The sequence below is a fragment of the Hippocampus comes genome, unplaced genomic scaffold (genome assembly GCF_001891065.2).
Source record: "Hippocampus comes isolate QL1 unplaced genomic scaffold, H_comes_QL1_v1.1 scaffold124, whole genome shotgun sequence".
NCBI classification, from domain to species: Eukaryota; Metazoa; Chordata; class Actinopteri; order Syngnathiformes; family Syngnathidae; genus Hippocampus; species Hippocampus comes.
This window is the reverse complement of record NW_017805075.1, coordinates 1782706-1800853: the sequence shown is the minus strand read 5'-3', so window position 1 is coordinate 1800853 and position 18148 is coordinate 1782706. Positions and strand designations below refer to the sequence as shown.

The 18148-nt window shown below is 43.8% G+C and overlaps 4 protein-coding genes across 7 annotated transcripts in view; 1 reads left to right on the top strand and 3 right to left on the bottom strand.

Moving 5' to 3' along the window:
- Positions 1-831: 831 nt before the first annotated feature.
- LOC109512957 (F-box only protein 6-like) lies at positions 832-3643 on the top strand. The gene is made up of 6 exons (XM_019865083.1): positions 832-1194; positions 2044-2290; positions 2368-2482; positions 2551-2646; positions 2792-2927; positions 3007-3643. Exons 1-6 carry the CDS (start codon positions 1123-1125, stop codon positions 3151-3153), a joined length of 813 nt encoding a protein of 270 aa, XP_019720642.1. The 5' UTR covers positions 832-1122; the 3' UTR covers positions 3154-3643.
- Positions 3644-5315: 1672 nt separating this feature from the next.
- On the bottom strand, positions 5316-9732 carry LOC109512959 (cell division control protein 42 homolog). Of its 2 annotated transcripts, none has more exons than XM_019865088.1 (6): positions 9485-9732; positions 8935-9063; positions 7865-7937; positions 7678-7787; positions 6886-7083; positions 5316-6751 (listed from the first exon to the last, which is right to left on the bottom strand). In XM_019865088.1, the coding sequence occupies exons 2-6, from the start codon at positions 9037-9039 to the stop codon at positions 6662-6664; spliced, it is 576 nt and encodes a 191-aa protein (XP_019720647.1). In that variant the 5' UTR covers positions 9040-9063; positions 9485-9732; the 3' UTR covers positions 5316-6661. The 2 variants fall into 2 exon arrangements, with proteins under 2 accessions (XP_019720647.1, XP_019720646.1); XM_019865087.1 differs by having other exon boundaries at positions 5316-6200; positions 9485-9715.
- A 1379-nt stretch (positions 9733-11111) lies between these two features.
- On the bottom strand, positions 11112-13070 carry LOC109512958 (CMRF35-like molecule 3). Of its 3 annotated transcripts, none has more exons than XM_019865084.1 (4): positions 12981-13070; positions 12093-12458; positions 11789-11849; positions 11112-11374 (listed from the first exon to the last, which is right to left on the bottom strand). In XM_019865084.1, exons 1-4 carry the CDS (start codon positions 13018-13020, stop codon positions 11227-11229), a joined length of 615 nt encoding a protein of 204 aa, XP_019720643.1. In that variant the 5' UTR covers positions 13021-13070; the 3' UTR covers positions 11112-11226. The 3 variants fall into 3 exon arrangements, with proteins under 3 accessions (XP_019720643.1, XP_019720644.1, XP_019720645.1); XM_019865085.1 differs by lacking the exon at positions 12981-13070 and adding an exon at positions 12542-12692; XM_019865086.1 differs by lacking the exon at positions 11112-11374 and adding an exon at positions 11381-11545.
- A 2598-nt stretch (positions 13071-15668) lies between these two features.
- The window catches only part of mfsd4ab (major facilitator superfamily domain containing 4Ab), a 5319-nt gene continuing 2839 nt past the window's right edge, over positions 15669-18148 (bottom strand). Inside the window, exons 6-10 of the mRNA XM_019865249.1 lie at positions 17032-17205; positions 16806-16953; positions 16663-16733; positions 16452-16572; positions 15669-16330 (exon numbers count right to left, since the gene is read on the bottom strand). Coding sequence (XP_019720808.1) covers positions 16236-16330; positions 16452-16572; positions 16663-16733; positions 16806-16953; positions 17032-17205 — 609 coding nt within the window. The 3' untranslated portion in view covers positions 15669-16235. The remainder of the gene's footprint in view (positions 16331-16451; positions 16573-16662; positions 16734-16805; positions 16954-17031; positions 17206-18148) is intronic.

Here is an 18148-nt window from a genome sequence, read left to right as displayed (position 1 = left end):
GTCGTCTTTTGATTTGCAAGTAGCAATGATCTTCATACTCCGTGAAAGATTATAATATTAAAAACGGTATATTTACATTGTAAGACGTATTAATTGTTCTGAGGGGTCCATTTTACTAGTTCCCACTGTTATTTTATATTGTTCTACATTTGTATTGACTAAAATGGTCAAAATGAATGGAAAATAATAAATTGTTAAATAACTAATCTGTTTCCCAGATCCATTTGGACACAGTCTGTCATCATCCGCGCATACCCGGAAAAGGCAGCTCCGTCTTCGCGTTTGTGAAGTCACATATAATCACGCGAGATCTCGCCCTTGGACGACTGGTATTCTTGAGCAGCGGAGGTTCTTTTTGTGAGTGGTGCTTGTGTCAATTTGTCGCAGTACCCCACACACAATACAAACAAAACTGGTTGCCCCAATGCCGTTTTTTGTGTGTATGGGGTCGGCCAAAGTAAAAAAAAAAAATAGAAACACAACCCCCACGCCCCCAATATTTTAAGATTCGAAAATTCCGTATGTGTGTACTGCTGAGTGCTACGCAAAGATTCTCTGCATCCTGTCAGAGCAATCAAGTTAAATGAAAGCAAAACTCATCGGGACAAAATCGGCTGCAAAATATAAGTCACGTGATACCGAGATGATAGTAAATATTCTTAATGATCGACGCAGACAGTGAAGTTGTGAGCCTCTCATGGCACGAAACACGCGCTGATAACAGTGTTTATTTTGTGTGAAAAGTACTGGTGGCAACATAAGATGGCAGCTGGTTGGCTTCGGTCGCCACCGGCCAATAGGAAATCACTTCATTTATACGTCGGCGCTGCTAACTTCCAGTAAACTGAAACTTGGCTTCGTTTCGATGCTCCAAGCTCGTCACCCAAAGTGACCGCTGTCCTTTGAAACTACATTTCGATGCATTTTCTGCGGGTAGAGCGACACGGAATATTATACTCCAGCCACATTTATTTGGGGACTTAACTTGGAGCTGAACGTCCGCGTCGAATTTGTTGTAGCAATACAGTCAAGTCATTTTAACAGATCATTCCGCAGACATCTTTGTTTGGACGTCTTTCCGATCTCAAAGACCTCGCCAGTGGGGCCTGAAGTGGACTTTAAATGGCTGCAACACAGAGCTGTGATTCATTCACTTCGATTCAGACTCCGTCATCCCTTCCTACCATGTCAAAGGTAGATTTTGAGCTGCGTACACAGTGTACATTGACCGAACTGTTGTATTTACGCCTCTTGTGTTGCTATATTAATTGGGAATAGGGAAGTAATGTGCATTGTACTCTTCTCGTCCAGATTTGTCACACTGACTTTTACGGAACATGTGTTGATCAATGCAAAATCTGGTTGATTCATCGTGTAGCTGCAGACGCGTTTCAGAATGATTCTCAGAGAAATTTCAACTGAGGGTAGAAAGTGTGGCACGGTTTCAGATTTGACGCCGGACTGAATTTGTGGAGAATTCATTCAAATACAAGAAATGTTGATGCGAGTTGGAGGCTGGGTAGAATTTAAATGATAGGAAATGGAATGCATTTCAAGAGGAGAAAAGGAAAATGTGCAATACATACTGAAAAATGTGGCAGTTATTCCTTCAAGAAATGTTGACGCGAGATGAGGAAATTCTCCCGAATTGTAGTTAAATACTTTCATCATCCAGATTATGAAGAAATACTGGTAAATGTTCATCAAAACAGGATATGTTATGTAATTTACATTCTTCAAAATGGGCACCGTTTGCACAGATCAGTGTTGCACACCTTGGTAGTCAACTTTTTGATGTGGACGAAGCTTTTTGACCTGCAATGACTTTCAGTTCACAGCGGTGCATCATTATTGCTTGCATTTCTTGCCCTCTTCATGTGTTTGAATTTGAGACCATTTCAATCGGAGTTTCCAAACTTTGACTGGTATTGTGTATGCACACATGGCAATAAAGTTGACTTGACCTGAATGCTCATCGACAGTAGCTGGCCGTGAGGTTAATGTTGGTTCTTTGGTTCTCACTCTCTGTTCTTTTTTCCTCAGGTCTCCGTTCCTCTGGAGGTCCTGGAAGAGATCTTCTTGAATCTTCCCCCTCAGCAGGTGGTCTTGATTTGTCGGTTAGTGTGCCGTCAATGGAAAGCCATTGCTGACAGCCAGTTTTTGTGGAGAGACAGATGCAGGAGAGAAGGCCATCACCTGCTCAATGCTTCCAGAGTTCCCCAAGACTGGCGCTCATTTTACTTCTTGTGCAAGAAGAAACGGAATCTTCTCAAGAACCCATGGGGAGAAGGTTGGGAAAGAAGAGAGGCCAGTGTTGCTCGGCCGACCACACGTTTTCATCACAGGGTTGGCCTTTTCTCTTTCCAGATGAAATGAGAGGTTGGCAGATACTGGAGAACAATGGTGACCGCTGGAAAGTAGAGAATGTCTTCGTGGCGCATCCCAGGGAAGGCATTAAGAGCAACTTCGTCACTTCATATGGGTAAGTGGAAACAGAGGGCAATGTCATTCTTGCGCCTTCACGTCACCATTTCATGTGATTTTCTCCAGCATGTGCAGCAAATCCCAGCTGATTGAATTGGAGTCCGAAGGTTACAACGCATCATTTATGGATCACATACAGCCAGACATCAAAATATCCGACTGGTGAGGGGAAATGCACAAAGGTGCTCTTGGTTTAGTGAATAGAACACAATGATTTCAATTTGCTTACCCCACAGGGAAGTGTTTTTAACAACAAGCCTACCAAGTGTGAGTGAATGACTACAAAACTTGACAAGTTTTCTTGTAGGTATGCCCCTCGATGGGACTGTGGCTGTCAATACAAGATCCACGTGGAGCTGCTGAATCAAAAGAAGAAGCCAATTCAGATCTTTTCCCCTGAGGAGATTTATTTTGAGCAGTGGAACGATGGCAAATGGAAACAGGTATGACTTCTTGATGAGTCAGGGAAAAAAAATACAGTGGAAGCCACAAAGAAAAACAAACGTTCTTTTCTTTTTCCAGATAACACACGTTTTCCACAACTATGGGCCAGGAGTCAGATATATCCGCTTTGTCCATGGTGGCAAGGACACACAGTTCTGGGCCGGATGGTATGGAATTCGACTGACGGACAGTTGTGTCGAGATCTGTCCCGCAATGGAAACATAGTTCCATGGTCTTCACCAAATGTGATGTGTCAGCACAGTTCCAGGACTGGTATCACAACAGATACATTTCAAATCCAACCGTTTTGTTTTGTAAGAGCTTCTTATTGGCCTGCAACTGTGAGCAGCCGTGAGTTAGTTGCCCTGCCACAACTCTCGCAGGGTGTCTTTGTTGACGTGCTGTTTGAGCTTTTGGCCTTCCTGAAAACGGAGACCTTGTTAGTTGGCTTTGAAATCTCCTACTTGTGACACAAGTCCTGGAGCCTTTCTGACACGCCTGCTATGTGCTTCCCTCCTGCATTTTGCACTGTATTGCACTATTTTTGCAAATGTCACATTAGGAGCATTTGCTACCACGCAAACTTCAGCTTATTTTGGTTGTAGTCAAGAATTATATTAATTAAATTACATGTAATGACTCTACAGTGGTGTCTTGAGATATACATTGGGCTGTTGCTTACATTTGCAGAAAAACAGTCACATTATAAATAAAATAAAATGCAAAAGACAAATCAAATCAGATCACTATGAAACAAAGTTTGGACAAAATGCTCTCCTGCTCCTTCCGCAAGTTGCTGCAGTATACAAGCCTGATGGCTTGAGGCACAAATGAGTCCCTAAGTCTATTTAATTGAATTGAATGTATGTGTAACATATATATGGTGCTGTATGTTTAACATACAGCACAGATGACATCCAGAGCTTGTTGTCCATCTTCTGCCCCAGGTACTTTGAAATGGAGACCACCTCCCCATCTAAACCCATCGGTGGTAATGCGGAAATTAAGCACAACCTCCTTTGTTTTTGTGGTGGGAGGTTGTTCTGCTGGCACCACTCCACAAAGTCAGCAACCAGGCCACGTTACTTCCCTTCATCTTTCTCCCTGATATATGCCACAACTGCAGTGTCATCAGAGAACTTTTGCATGTGAACTGAGTTTTTTTTTTTTTTGGGGGGGGGTCCCCCCCCCTCCCCTCGTCTTCCTCCTTCCGGGACTCAGCAAGTGGCGAGTGTGGCAGCCCCTGTGGTTCCCTTAGTGACTCCTTCATGACTGATAGGCGAAGAGAAGCACCGCTTGTGTGCTTGCAATTCACATTAGTTGCCGTGGCGATGGGCTGCCTTATAAATTCATGCATGACCCACTAATCACATTTTGGTTGTGCTTGGCTTGTGACATCGCTGGCCCAGTGCAGGGCCATCATTTGGGGCCCGAGTTAATACACTGAAAGCTGCAGCCCCACGTTCAACTCCCCAGTTACCTGTACACCTGTTGGAACAGGTTAATGGCATTTTCATTCTTTTGAGATTGGAAAGATAATTAGAGATTCAGTGTTTTGAGTTACGAGCGCGGTCACGGAACTTGCATATCGAGGCACGGCTGTATTACATGCAATTAGTTGTGAGGCCAATATTACATTAGCCATTCAGGCCATGATTGGAACTAACAGAAAATGATCTTGGGTTTTAGCCGGTGGTTCTCCCAGCTATTTGTCAAGTCGACCCATTCTTTTCGCAGCTTTGGACAAATCCAAGGCACAGAGCAGAACGCCACAGGCAGTGATCAAAATGTAAGACCCAAGACTCACTGGCCACATCCCGTTGTGATGAAAGCAATTGTCACCCAACATCTAATGACCTGACTGCACAAAGCCAGAGCTGCTCTGTGAATGCCTGCCACAGCAATAAGCCGTGTTAGCAAGACCAAGGCGCCAATTTGCCAGGTAGGCAGTTTGGAAGCCTCATCAATAAATACTGTTGACTGAGAAGACATGGAGAAAGCTAGCAGATGGAAATGACACTTGTTGAAAGTGATTAAAAAAACAAGAACTTTGTAGAATTATGCAAATACTTTGACTTTTGAGACCATCAGTCATGAACCGGTATGGCTTTTTTATTTATGTATTTTTTTTTAAGAGACACTGTTGAATTGATTATATTTGTCTGTTTACCCACTAAAGGCAAACCTATAGAATGTGCAATACTTGTTTTGCCATCAGCTACTGTGTATCTACTCGTGATGAAAATAGGTGTGCGATAATAAATTTTCTGTTGACACTAATCTGTGTGCTTACTTTTCAGACTGCTCCAACTTGTCCATGTGACATGTTTGTGCAATAAATCCTGCTTCTAACCTTTTCAACCAGAAAGACACAATTGCATTATCAAAGTCTCTTCAAATACTGGTTTTATTGTGATGTGGTCACAAGGAAAATACAGTACAGCTTGATGTGAAATTGAAAAGGGGAAATCAAAAGAAACCCATCAACACTTTCAGCATCACCGGAACTTCTCTCTTAACTTGTGGTGTCAGTAATGCACACTTAACAGACAATAAGTTATGAATTATTTTTACTCTATGTACAAAATCAATCAATGGATATGTTGAACGAAAAATGCAAACACTGCTATTGGTAGCATTTAAAAACCTTCACAGGATCTGGAATGAAGAGAGTGACCATGTTTTGCAACAAGTGTTACACCGCGCCGTGATCTGATGTAATGAAGCCACGCGTTGGCTCGCTTGAAAAAGTGTACCCTGCCCTCGGTCTCTACACCCATGAAGTGAAATGTCAGCATTTGTCTTTGGAATTCCAGACAAACAACGTTCTGCATCACAGGCGTTCACACGGCAAGCAAATGTCAACTGCTGTTCAGTGCGAAACTGACTTGAGCATTCAAATTGTGTGGGTTCTTTATTAAATGCATTCCACTACTTTGTGCATGAATACTGTATGATCAAAGGAGCCACTTGGTGATCTCAGCTATCTACACATGTCCCCTACCTTGTTGATATATTTGGGAAAAGTCCTCACCATGTCAGGCCGTTTCGGGAATACGAAGTCGGCAATCAATTCTTACTCATAAGCAACACACTATGTATATTTCATATTCGTTCAACTTGTGCTGGTCCGTGTGCCGCTAACCGAGGAAGTGGCGCATCGACGACGGCTGAGGGTAAACTTAAAGCAGAACACATTTACGCCTTTTCTTAGGTTCAGGGGGCTCCAGGGCAGCCAGTATTGCCTCATCAAACACATTCTTTAATCCTTTCTGTGGAAACAAAACATTCAGGTTCAAAGAAAGACAACGCGACGTGTGCTAGCATCCAATGGCAAAAAGGAAGCGGAACGTAGATGCAGCGAGGAAATGCAGATTTTGCTTTATTCAAAGCGCATGAAACAGAATTGAGAGAGAAGCAAAGGAAGGGCGAGGAAAAACCAAAACGCAGTCGAAGAGGAGCACGTTGTGGATGCAAATGCTTCTGAGGGGACAAATGACACTGGCAACAATAATCATGCTCACGCATGCAGGCAAGTCGAAGTGATGTTCATTTGGCACTCTTGTCTTCTATCAGGCAGCCTGTGTGAGTGTGATTAGACCCAGTTGAACAGAAGGACAAAACATTCCCCGACAACTCTTCGTCTTGGACGGTGCAAAGATGACAATGTTAGTTTGCTTTCTTGACAAAGACTAAGCAGCAGATTGCGAGGCAAAGCGAGAGTCGGCAGACATCAGAACAAGCAGCATTTTCGCTTTCTCTGAGTTTCAGGGGGCTCTAAAGCAGCTAGGATAGCCTCATCAAATACGTTCTTCAGCCCCCGCTAAAGGAAGGGAAGAGGGAGAACCAGGAGGAAAGACAAAGGTACAAGAAGGACCCAGTTAGACGGAGTCGGAAGGGCATTTTTGCGGTCAGCCAAGCGCTGTGCCACACTGCACGTCACACGCCAGCGCTTACCTGCGTGAGGGCCGAGCACTCCACGTACTTGACCGCCTTGAGGTCACGGGCCAGCTTCTCAGCTGTCTCCGGCGTGATGGGCTTCTGTTTGTTCTTGGCTAACTTCTCCACTGTGGAGGGGTCATCGCGCAGGTCGATCTGAGTGCCCACCAACAGGAACGGCGTCTTCGGACAGTGGTGGGTGATTTCTGGAACCCACTAGAGGAGATCAAAAACCAGATCAGCCTTTCATGTATGACCACACGTTCAACAACCCCAATCAGGAGGCATACACGCTCACCACCTCGCCCACGTATTGCTGCGACTTGAACCCTTGCAGGTGAGTTACTGAGACACACACATACTCCGGCAGCCACCGGGTGAAGGCAGCAATCACTTGTGTCACATTTGCGAGTCACAATGATGCCATATGTAAGATCATAATTTAAAAATTGTTTTCATTATAAGGTATATTTATTATTCCTGATTGGTCTATTTCTAAGTAGTCGACTGTCTTATTTTAGTCTACATTTGTTGTACAGTAGAATAACACTGAAGTTAATGGGAAAAAAAATATCAATGTTAATGAAATGTTTAGTTACGGTATTCAAATTATCTTTGTTGTGAGTACCAGTTCTTTAAAACTGGTAATTTAAAAGTAATGGAAAAAAAAGTGAAAAAAATGTGATTGATGGTCACTAAAAGCGATGTGCACGTGGCCAAATCATACTCTGAAAATATTAGAACCAAAGTCGCAACATTGTGAGTTTATAGGCGGCATTTATCCATTGCCTGTGGAACAAAACCACTCACCTTTTCTTTGACATTTTCAAAGGAAGACGGCGAAACCACAGAGAAGCAGACGAGGAAGACGTCCGTCTGTGGGTAGCTTAGTGGTCGTAACCTGTCATAATCCTCCTGACCTGTGAGGCGATGCAGCAAAAAGTCAAGCGGACGCTCGGAAAGCACACAGCTGCATACAAGTTTTGACCTCACTTACCGGCTGTGTCAAATAAACCGAGGGTGTACGGTTCACCACCGATCATAACTGTTACTGCATAGTTGTCAAACACCTGGGTGGAAAAAAGACATCTTGGTTTTTCAGTCTTAAGTGGAATGCGAGCCTTTTGTCATTTAGTGAGAACAAAGGACAAGTTGTTTCTGCCACAACAGGCGGTGGGGGGCGGGGGGGATAGGGGACTGGGCGATATCACTCTCTGCTGTTTACCGAAATAAACGTCACAAGGTTGAAACGAACACAAGCCTGAACACTCTCAGGCTTGTGTTCCCCATGTCACGTGACCAAACCCCGATCACAGGTTAGCAGACTGGCCGCGCATGCTGCAATAACGCGCAGAGGTGCACTTTGATGACATGATGGTTAAGTGTCAACCCCAATTTTGTCCTAGTTATCATGTCATCAACAACGTGTTATTCCCCCCGAGATGGATCAAAACTGGGAATTTTTTATGAAAAGTCCTCAAACGCAATCATGTCTGGACTAATGGGAGCACATCCAACATATTCCTGCAGAAAAATACATTTGGGTTTAGTTCCCGTTTAATCTTACACCAGCCGCACACCAACTAACACCACTCAACTAGACAAGCTACATAGACTTACCCCGTAATAACCCAGGTTAAACTGAGTTCCTCTGCGCCATACAACGTTGTTCTCTCTGTTAAATGTATGATGTCAACATATTTCCTTGGACCAATGACTGGACTACTTTGTCATTTAGAAAGCGGGGCCTCAGCAGCATGTTAAAGCTTTTCAGAGGGTGGTTGAATGTGGATGACTGTTGGTATGGTTTGACGGCAGCCCAAATACACGTACATTTATGTAATTATGTGTGTGTGTGTGTGTGTGTATATGTGTGTGTATACTGTATCGTGTCCTATTGTGTAATCTGGCATTCTGACCACCCTGAAGCATCCCTGGTGTTGCCCCAGTCGGCACTGATGAGAAGGTAACTGATTGCAGAAGCTGGTGGTCACGTGGCTCGGTGTGCGGCTGCCATTAGGTGCGTGTCATCATCAAGAAGACGAGAAAGAGCAAAAATTCACTCACTGTTGGTACGTATTCAGAAGGGAATTTGTTAGTGGTGTATGAAATGAGTAGACAGGTTTTGCCCACTGCTCCATCGCCCACCACCACACATTTAATGGTCTGCATCGCACTTCGTTGTCTTGGGGCTGCCTACAATCCGAACAAACGGCAAACATTTCAATTTACTTTCAAAGAAGGCTACCAAATAAAACACTTGTTAGATTCAACACATACAAAACAAGTCACAGTTTTTTGATCATTTCCTTGGTGCTTAATATGTAAAATACAATTGTCGTTCAAGTCTGCTTATCAGAATGAACTATAATCGCAGCGTCCAGTAGTAATTGAAGGAGCCACTCCGAAATGTATCCAATGGCAAAGAAAGATGACAGAAAAAAAAGAAAAACAAAAGGTCTTCTTGCGAAGCGTTAGCTGTTTGGGTTGCTAGCTTAGCAAAAGGCCGAGCAGCCTCGGCTGAGTTTGGGCGAACGGCAGACGTGGAGGCAAGGCAGCTTTTGTGGAAGCTGAGCCCTACCGACGCAGCGCTCCATGTTAGCCTCGCCGAACTCACCTGTGGCGGTCCAAACGCCCGACGCTAACGTTGGCTTAGTTTTGCTTCGATGAGAGCGGGCGTTGGCAGCGAGCGCACTTGTCGCACTCCTTCACTTGGGCTTCCTGGCTAAGCAGCTCCACTGGAAAGAATACGAGCGGATGTCGAGAGTGCGCTGGTAAAATGCAAGCCACGGCCGTGCAAAACCAACCTTCGCGCGTTCTTTTAGCATTTTTCTAACGTCCCTTGCACATATTGGGCATTTTTCGTATGTTTTAAGGTGGTGGTTGAACGAGTTGGCGTCGTTAGTTAGCTTTTATTTTGAAAGGGCATCTCGTTCATGTTCATGTGCTCCACTTGCGCCTTGACCACGCGGACACTTCGGGTGACGTCACCCACAAAACTCACATGCCAAGTAAATAAATAAATAGTAATAATAAAAATAATATTAATCCATCCATCCATTTTCTGATCCATTTATCCTCACAAGGGTCGCGGAGCATGCTGGAGCATGCTGGAGCCTGCGGTGTTCACCCTGAATTGGTTGCCAGCCAATTGCAGGACAATAATAATAATAATAATAATAACAATAATATATATTAGATGAATATGAGTACTTCCTACCCATACTATTCCTCAGACAAAAGAGAAAAAAACATATCTTTTAACAAAACGGAAATATAAATGCATTTTACTTCATTTTTATTTCAAATACTCTTACTGTTTGGAGGGCTGGATTGTGCATCAACATTTATAGTGTGCATCAACATTTATATTGTGATCACGTTCTATCAGTATACTTTGTCTCAAAAAAGTCTTCACACCACTCTTCACTGGTGCTGATAGATAGATACTGTAGATCAGGGGTGCCCATTACGTCGATCCTGATCTACCGGTATATCTAAGACAGGTCCCAAGTAGATCCGAGGAGTGTCGAGGAGAAAAAAACAAAACAACCATTTGTGTGTCTTTGTACATGTTAGTAATAATTTTTTTTTGTGTTAATCTACGCTGCACCCTGATCATCCTATCAGTGTCATTTTCACAAAAAAAGTATTTAAAAAATAAAATAAAGCAGTTAAATCTTGAATTTACGATGGTGCGTGATTACGTCACCGGAAGTTGTTAGCGCTCAGCAGTCTGCAATTGCAGCTTGTGATCAGATCTGTTGCGCTCTATCTTTTATCGTCATTATTCTCATTCAGAGTTTGCTTCGTGTACAATTCACCGCGAGCACGGGCAAAGAATAGAAATCTAGGAGGGCCCAGGGAAGCACTTTAAAACGGTACGTGTGAGCTACGATAATTAACAGGCTGCAAAAGTGCATCGCATGCCTCAGTTTCAGGCTGTTTCTCATGGCGTGCGCGTGTGTGTGCGTGCGCGCGCGTGCCGGTAAGGGTAGATCCCGGGAGGTTAGTTGATCGAAAAGTAGATCTTCGGTCCAAAAAGTTTGGGCACCCCTGCTGTAGATAGATAGATAGATAGACAGAGAGATAGCAGTACGTGAGTTAAACTTTCCCCTTACATATAAATGACATAAAATAAACAATTTGAACCCAAAATAACTGTTTAATGTACACAATCATAAATACTGTACATACAAGTAGTATTGACATATCCAAACTAATTTAACTTCAACACATTTTGACTACAGTAAGGTTTTTATTCACACATCCTTAGAATACATATACCGTATACTGAAGCATTTCTGAAAAACAATACTGTACATGTAATAATATTTCACACTTTTCCTTGAATTTTTTTCACTCATAAATATTGCTGTTTTGTTGATGGACGACATTTGGGTGACATCTTTTGCGTGCAGTCATGAACATCCATGCAGCTAAATGGGTCGAGACCAAACTAAACAGCATTGTCAAAAATAGGATCCATCGAAGAGGCTCCCACCACCTACACGAAGAATAAAGCAAACAGCACAACTTGCATGAAGCATTTAGAGTCATTGACCACAAGGTTACCAAAATAAGAAGTTCCAGTACGAGATACGGCCAAAGATTTTTGATGAACAGACACTTTACTATTGCAGCTGTGTACAGCAGTTTTCCAATAGTGTGCTGAATTCTGTTTAGCAAAATGAGAGAGGCAAACTATTAGAACAAAGCACACGCATAAAAACAAACCTACCGTACTGTTGGATTGCTATTGATTTAATACAATGGAAGTCCAACAGCGCCTATTACAATATTGTGCTGACAGAAATTTGGAAACCCTTATTTTAGTGTGCCTAATGCAGTGGAAGGTCATATTTCATTTTTGACTGGCATTTCAACAAATACGTTTTTGTTTGTTTTGTTTTTTCCTCACCACGTTTTGGCTTCATTTGTCTCAGATGAATTTTCTGGCACTGTGCTGGTTGGTGTTATGACTGTGCAGAAGGGGAAACAATTGTTTGTTATATTCACGGGCATACTTGGAATTAATCTGATGTCATTTAAATGTTTACTGAGGGTATTTTGTCATAGTGGGGACAGAATTAAGCAGACAACAAACGAGTCAAAGTAACATTTGTACCATGAATATACAGTAGCTACAACAATCGAGCTAAGGCAAGTCCTTATAAAACCCCTGTAAGTAGTTAGCATGTATGTCTCTTGACAGGCAGGTGTACCTTTGTTGGATAGGCTGATCTTGACGCCAGTGAAAATATTCCTTCCAGGCCTGGCAACAACACACCAATACATGTCCTTGTCACTTGGTCTGAGAGCCCTCATGGTAACAATGAAGACTCCCGCCTCCTTGTCATCAGCAATGGACCATCTGTCATGATTGCGCTGCTTTGGCGTTTTGGCTACAATCTTGCACAGCTCATAAATTGGGCCCCTGCACCAGTACTTTGTGTTGTTTCTGAACTGAGGCTGGTACCGGCAAGGCACAGTCAAAGACTCTCCAAAGGCTCCTCTTACTACCTTGGGTGCCTTCAGCTCATCTGGGACCGCCGATTGCTTTGGAAGCCAGAGAATGAAGAGGAGCGGAGCTGTAAAACACAAACATATTAAATAGGTCACACATTTGTTCCAACTGCAGCCATCCCGCACCCCCAAAAGAGAACACAATTACCTTTGAAAAGGACAAATATTGGCCCAGAGGTTCTCATGATTACAGAGGGAATAACAATGTGGCATGCAAGCAAATGGGGCAATATTGAGGGCTTCCTCTTATGGCGTGTTCGTGGTCAAGTTGTGCAATCAGGCTCATCTTCCCCCTTCCAACGTCAACTGTTGAGTGGGAGTTGTGACATCATTGATGACATTTTAGCAGGGGCAAACATTATATAAAGTGGATGGATGAAAGATCTGTATAAGATACAGTCACCACTATGTGAACTCGCAAAGCCATTCATGTCCTCAAATTCATAATTTTTCCACATTCCATTCCTTGTGCTTACAGGCAACCCGAATCACTTAATTGGCACATCGCTTAGAGAAGGAAAACAGAACTAAGCTGCTGACATTTGCAGTGGTGAGCAAACCCATTTTTTTCAATCTCAGCCACTTACCCAGTAATACTGTGTAATGCTTCATCCGCCTTTTTGACATTAGCCTGTTTTGTTGTTGTTGAATTCACAGGATGCACATTGTGAAGTATCATTCATATCTTAAGGACTAAAATTTGCAGAAGCCAGATTGCCCTTCACGTGGCAAAGTGGTCGACCGGTTAGCACCTCAACCTCACAGAGCAGAGGTCGTGGGTTCGAATCTGGCCTCGGCCTTCTAGTGTGGAGTTTGCATGTTCTCCCCGTGACTGTGTGGCTTTTCTCCGGGTACTCCGGTTTCCTCCCACATTCCAAAAACATGCATGGTAGGTTCATGGAACGTTCTAAATTGTCCCGAGTTGTGATTGTGAGCACAAATTGTTGTTTGTTTGTCTATGTGTGCCCTGTGATTGGCTGGCGACCAGTTCAGGGTGTTCCCCGCCTATGGCCCGAAGACGGCTAGGAGAGGCTCCAGCGCGCCCGCGACCCTCCTGAGGAGAAATGGTTCGGGTGATGGATGGATGGATTGCCGTTTTTCCTCCAAAGCATCTAAGCAACGCAACAAATGTCCAGCTGCCATGAAGATACTCCCAATACAATCTGCTGTCTGCATCTTTCCCGTTGGGTGCGGACATTTGTGGACAACAGTTGTCATCTGCCTCATACGACTGGCACCACCTTTACATCCAAGATCTTGTTTTGTCTCACAACAAACATAACGATAATACAATATCATAGTCAGAGAAACACAGCCTGCTTTCTTATGCTACACACACACACACACACACACACACACACACACACACACACACACACACACACACACACACACATATATATATATATATACATACACGCACACACACACACACACACACACACACCAAAATTCTGTGAGGTGATAATTTCGTATGATACATCTTGTTCGTGCAAAGATATTGTCTAACATTGTCCAGATGTGTATATTTGAGTGTGACTGGTTGTTTGTCAAACTGTGCCCTGCAACCGACAGGCGACCAGTCCGGGGTGTTAGGCAACTTTGATTTCTGAAGTAATCATGACATTTTGTCTTTTGAGGCTTATTTTTCTCAACAGCTTTGGCTGAGCTCCAAATTGTTTCACTTTGGAGACATTGGACTTGGTTGTGCTGTGACAGAAGACTTTGGGTCGTGTAAAACAAGGCAACAGTCATGAGAGTGGCTGACATTTGCTTGACTTCTCTTTTAGTATCTTCTTTCACGCAGCTGGCCGATTCTGTTTTGGCAACAGGATTTGTTATTAGTTTTACTTCTGCTTCTAGGACTCGGTCAAAGCATTTTCATCTGACAGCTGTAATATAACCTAAACCCTCCATCCATCCATCCATCCATCCATCCATCCATCCATCCATCCATCCATTGTCTGATTTATCTTCAGGAGGGTGGCGAGCATACTGGAGCCTATCCCAGCTGTCTTCAGGCAGTAGGCCAGGTACACCCTGAATTGGTAGCCAGCCACTCGCAGGGCACACATAGACGAACAACCATCCATGCTCACACACTCACACCTAGGGAAAATATAATGTGTTCCACGAACCTGCCATGCATGTTTTTGGAATGTGGGAGGAAACTGGAGTACCCGGAGAAAACTCAGGCAGACACGGGGAGACCATGCAAACTCTTCAGAGGAAGGCCGGAGCCGCAATCAAACTTTGCACCTCTGCACCGTAAGGCCGGCGTGCTAGCTGCCCTCCCCTTAACCCTTTCAAGATAAACTCAGTGCTGCATGATAGTGGAAGTTGTGCGACTACTAGATAAGCAGCTCTCTATTCACTTTTTAAAATGCCTTTCATGGAAATACAAGGGAATCTTTGTCATATATCGCTCTACTCTTCTCTGCATGATTAATGTTGTCAAACATATTTCTCGTGGCATGTCAGTATTACAATTAACTTTTCATCTTATTTAATGTGATTTGGCTGTCACCTCTTAATCGAGGCAGCAAACATATTAGCTGGGAAATGAATGAACAGTGTATTTGATGAAAACAGAAATACTCTGGCTGACTTAAATGCCCGATCCTAAAGTTTTGACTTGTAAAGGTATTGTTGCACAAATTCACAAGCAAAATGCAAGTTAGGACCGGCCAGTCAAATGTGTAATGGACAGGTGTGAAATCCAGGTCCACAAAGCAAAAACCTACCACAGTTTAGCTTTACCCACAGCCCAAGTTTCGACTCCACGGGGTGGCTTTCCAGCAAACAACACACTGTTAGCGCATCAAATGCCGTACACATTATGACGCAAGCACATGAAACAAATCATTTATTTCATTCTTCCTCATCTCGCCCCCTACCTACTCCCCCGCTCATTTTACAATAAGGAATAGCACTCTGGAGAGGGCACAAATGCTAAATAGGTCCCTGTGCTCCTGCCACTTTAAATGTAATAGCGTTTTTTTGTTTGTTTTTAAAGTGTAATAATTAAGTGCGGCAATTGAGAACTGAGTTGCAAATCCATGAGGTTTTCTGGCCCTCGGGTTCAATGTAATCTCTCCTGCCCCCTTGTGGATGTTTGTAGATGAAGCGGCTGGCAACAACAGATTGGTTGCGCTGAAGCCGCTTCCGTGTTAGTCGTTGTCACCTTGCCAAGTACTAAGTCCTCACCGCATAAGCAAGAACGGAGCAAGTCATTTGGAAAGCTAAAAATAACAACACAAATCTGAATTGCGATAATGTTCACAAATACAGCAACAGTTTCAGAATATTTATTAGTTATAAAAACGACATCAAACTATTCAAGGAGTTTCAATATGCTTCTCAAAATAAAACACTTTTTCATTTGCAACTTAGGGATGGTCACTTGGTGACATTTCCTTGATGGCAGACAATTCATCAATTGATGAACTGAACTTAGATTGGATTGTTATTTATTTTAATTTTCTTTGATGTGTGAAGGGAGAGTCTCTGTCTGAATGTTCTGAACTTGGGTTTCAATTCGATGCCAGTGTGGTACTGAGCATGTCAATGGTGCCAAAGAAGACCCAGCTGTCACTTTCGTCCACACAGTCAACGAGTAGAGATTGAATGACAGTGGAAGTTAAGCAGCCCTCTACTGCCTTAATTGCGTCATGCTGCGATTTATGAATAATCAAATCCATACAAGTGAAGCGATCAAACAATCAATGATTATGCCCATCCTTGTCGCAAATGACAACAAATACCTTGCTCCCTGCAGCACGCAAAAAGTAACAACAGTCTTTGCGCCGAGTGACAGGAAGACAACCAAGCGGGCGGCCCTCTCAGCTCTTCCGTGCGTCCTGTTTCGGCTCAGCTGTGGGCAATGTATTCGCTCCTGGCGTTTCTTCCTCCACCATGGCGGACTTTTTTGTCGTTCCTAGCGGGGCGCCAAGGGAGGGTGGCGGGCGAGTGAATGAAGACCAGGGTGAAATGCACACAGAGAACTCAGCAGCAGGCCAACATACGCTACAGTGTCCTGGGAGGAGAAGCCGTCATACCTGTGAGGTAGTTTCTGTGCATCCGATGGAAGAACAGCAGAGCCATAAAGAGGATGAAACCAATGCTGGCCATAATCACTCCACACAGAAGGAAGCTGTAGCTGCCTTCAGTCTGGATAATCTGGGGAAATAATGGTATCACTAAATCCCTACAAGAGTTTTTTTCGGGGGCAAATATGATGACTTTTGTGGCCGCAGCCCTTCGACTTACTGAGCCGACCAGAACCTGCATTACCATCTCTCCCATTCCTGCACTCGTCACCAGCACCGACGTAGCGCAACCTAGACGCAACATGGCATTGTTTGTATTTCATGTGTGGTTTCCTTCGTGTATTTGTGTCGTCTCACACGTACCCTGGTAATCAAGGATGTCTTCGGTGTAGGCAAGCATGCATGGGAAGATGCTGCTGAGAAAAAGGCCACACAAACAGGTGCCAACATACAAAAATGTGCTGCTGGTGTAGAAGATCAGCAGCAGCAACACGGTGACAATGGCGCCGGCCTGCAAAATGGAGCGCGTATTGCATTGAACCTTGAGCTGTGTGCGTGCGTCACTTCCGACTTTTCAATGTTTCATTACCAGGTTGAACACGAGCAGTCTCATGACTTGGAAGCGGTACGAGAGAGGGATGGACAGCAGTCGACCGGCGGTGATAGCTGCCCAAAAAATGCTGGCTAAATAGCCTGCTGCCTTGTGAGGAAGAGACATAGGTGGTGCAACAGCATATGTGTACACAAAACCAGCATACGCCCCCTGAAAAACAAAGTTGACCTTCATTATGTCACATTGGGACAGTCGGTTATGGAGCATGGTGACGTATGGATAGGAAAGGTTAAATTTCAGCCTAGTCCCCAAAAAAAAACAACCAAAAAGGCTTAAATATGTCTTTGAATAAGCACAGTATATGTTAAGAACAGAGAATGTAAATATTTTGACATCAAATGTTCCGTCTCCTTCTAGTGTGTGTGTGTGTGTGTGTGTGTGTGTGTGTGTGTGTGTGTGTGTGTGCGCGTGTGTGCGCATGTGTGCACATGTGTGCACATGTGTGTGTGTGAGAGACGCGGCCACTTGGCGGCAATATAATACAGTCATGCAAAACAAGGGGTTTCACTCAACTACTGTAAGTCAATTTTTGCAAAGGGTAAAGAGTATATGCCAGTAAGTATTGTTTGATTATCTGTCTATATGTGTTGCTCCACCGATTGTCTTCAAATATCAGGCCCTTAAAGTCGAAGTCAAGTCACAAATATTCGGTGCAATAACGTGGTCAAATTGTGCTCACATGCTATTCAGATTATATTAGATTGTTGGAATAAGAATTCATCAGAATAATCCACCTGTTTGCAGACATCCAATGAGGCTGACGTTTTATGCAGCACTGTGTGTGTGTGTGTGTGTGTGTGTGTGTGTGTGTGTGTGAAACTGACTCACCACAATGCCATCAGTCATGAAGAGCACCATCCCACCGAGGATGTGAATCATGAAGAAGGATAGTGGCAGGCCGCGCAGGTTATCATTCTGACAGCAGCTGAAGATATCCCCGTGACCTGTGCGCACAAATGACACATGGAGGCACACAAAATGTTTTTTTCTCATTATTATTTTGTTCTCCCCCTCCCTGGAGAGGGGAGGAATGCATGCATTATTGTCTACCTCCAGCTTCATGCGCTGTCTGCTCCACTTGTGCGCCCTCAGC

What these genes read in the sequence shown, in the direction of transcription:
- LOC109512957 (XM_019865083.1), top strand. Translation starts at nt 1,123, where the DNA reads ATGGCTGCAACACAGAGCTGTGATTCATTCACTTCGATTCAGACTCCG. An exon ending in CCCTTCCTACCATGTCAAAG is followed by an intron (nt 1,195 to 2,043) that starts GTAGATTTTGAG and finishes TTTTTTCCTCAG; the next exon opens with GTCTCCGTTCCTCTGGAGGT. An exon ending in GACATCAAAATATCCGACTG is followed by an intron (nt 2,647 to 2,791) that starts GTGAGGGGAAAT and finishes GTTTTCTTGTAG; the next exon opens with GTATGCCCCTCGATGGGACT.
- LOC109512959 (XM_019865088.1), bottom strand. Translation starts at nt 9,039, where the DNA reads ATGCAGACCATTAAATGTGTGGTGGTGGGCGATGGAGCAGTGGGCAAA. An exon ending in CTTCTGAATACGTACCAACA is followed by an intron (nt 7,938 to 8,934) that starts GTGAGTGAATTT and finishes TTTTCCACCCAG; the next exon opens with GTGTTTGACAACTATGCAGT. An exon ending in TTGAAAATGTCAAAGAAAAG is followed by an intron (nt 7,084 to 7,677) that starts GTGAGTGGTTTT and finishes GATCTCCTCTAG; the next exon opens with TGGGTTCCAGAAATCACCCA.
- LOC109512958 (XM_019865084.1), bottom strand. Translation starts at nt 13,020, where the DNA reads ATGTCAAAAAGGCGGATGAAGCATTACACAGTATTACTGG. An exon ending in GCATTACACAGTATTACTGG is followed by an intron (nt 12,459 to 12,980) that starts GTAAGTGGCTGA and finishes TGTGTTTTACAG; the next exon opens with CTCCGCTCCTCTTCATTCTC. An exon ending in ACAAATGAAGCCAAAACGTG is followed by an intron (nt 11,375 to 11,788) that starts GTGAGGAAAAAA and finishes TTCTTCGTGTAG; the next exon opens with GTGGTGGGAGCCTCTTCGAT.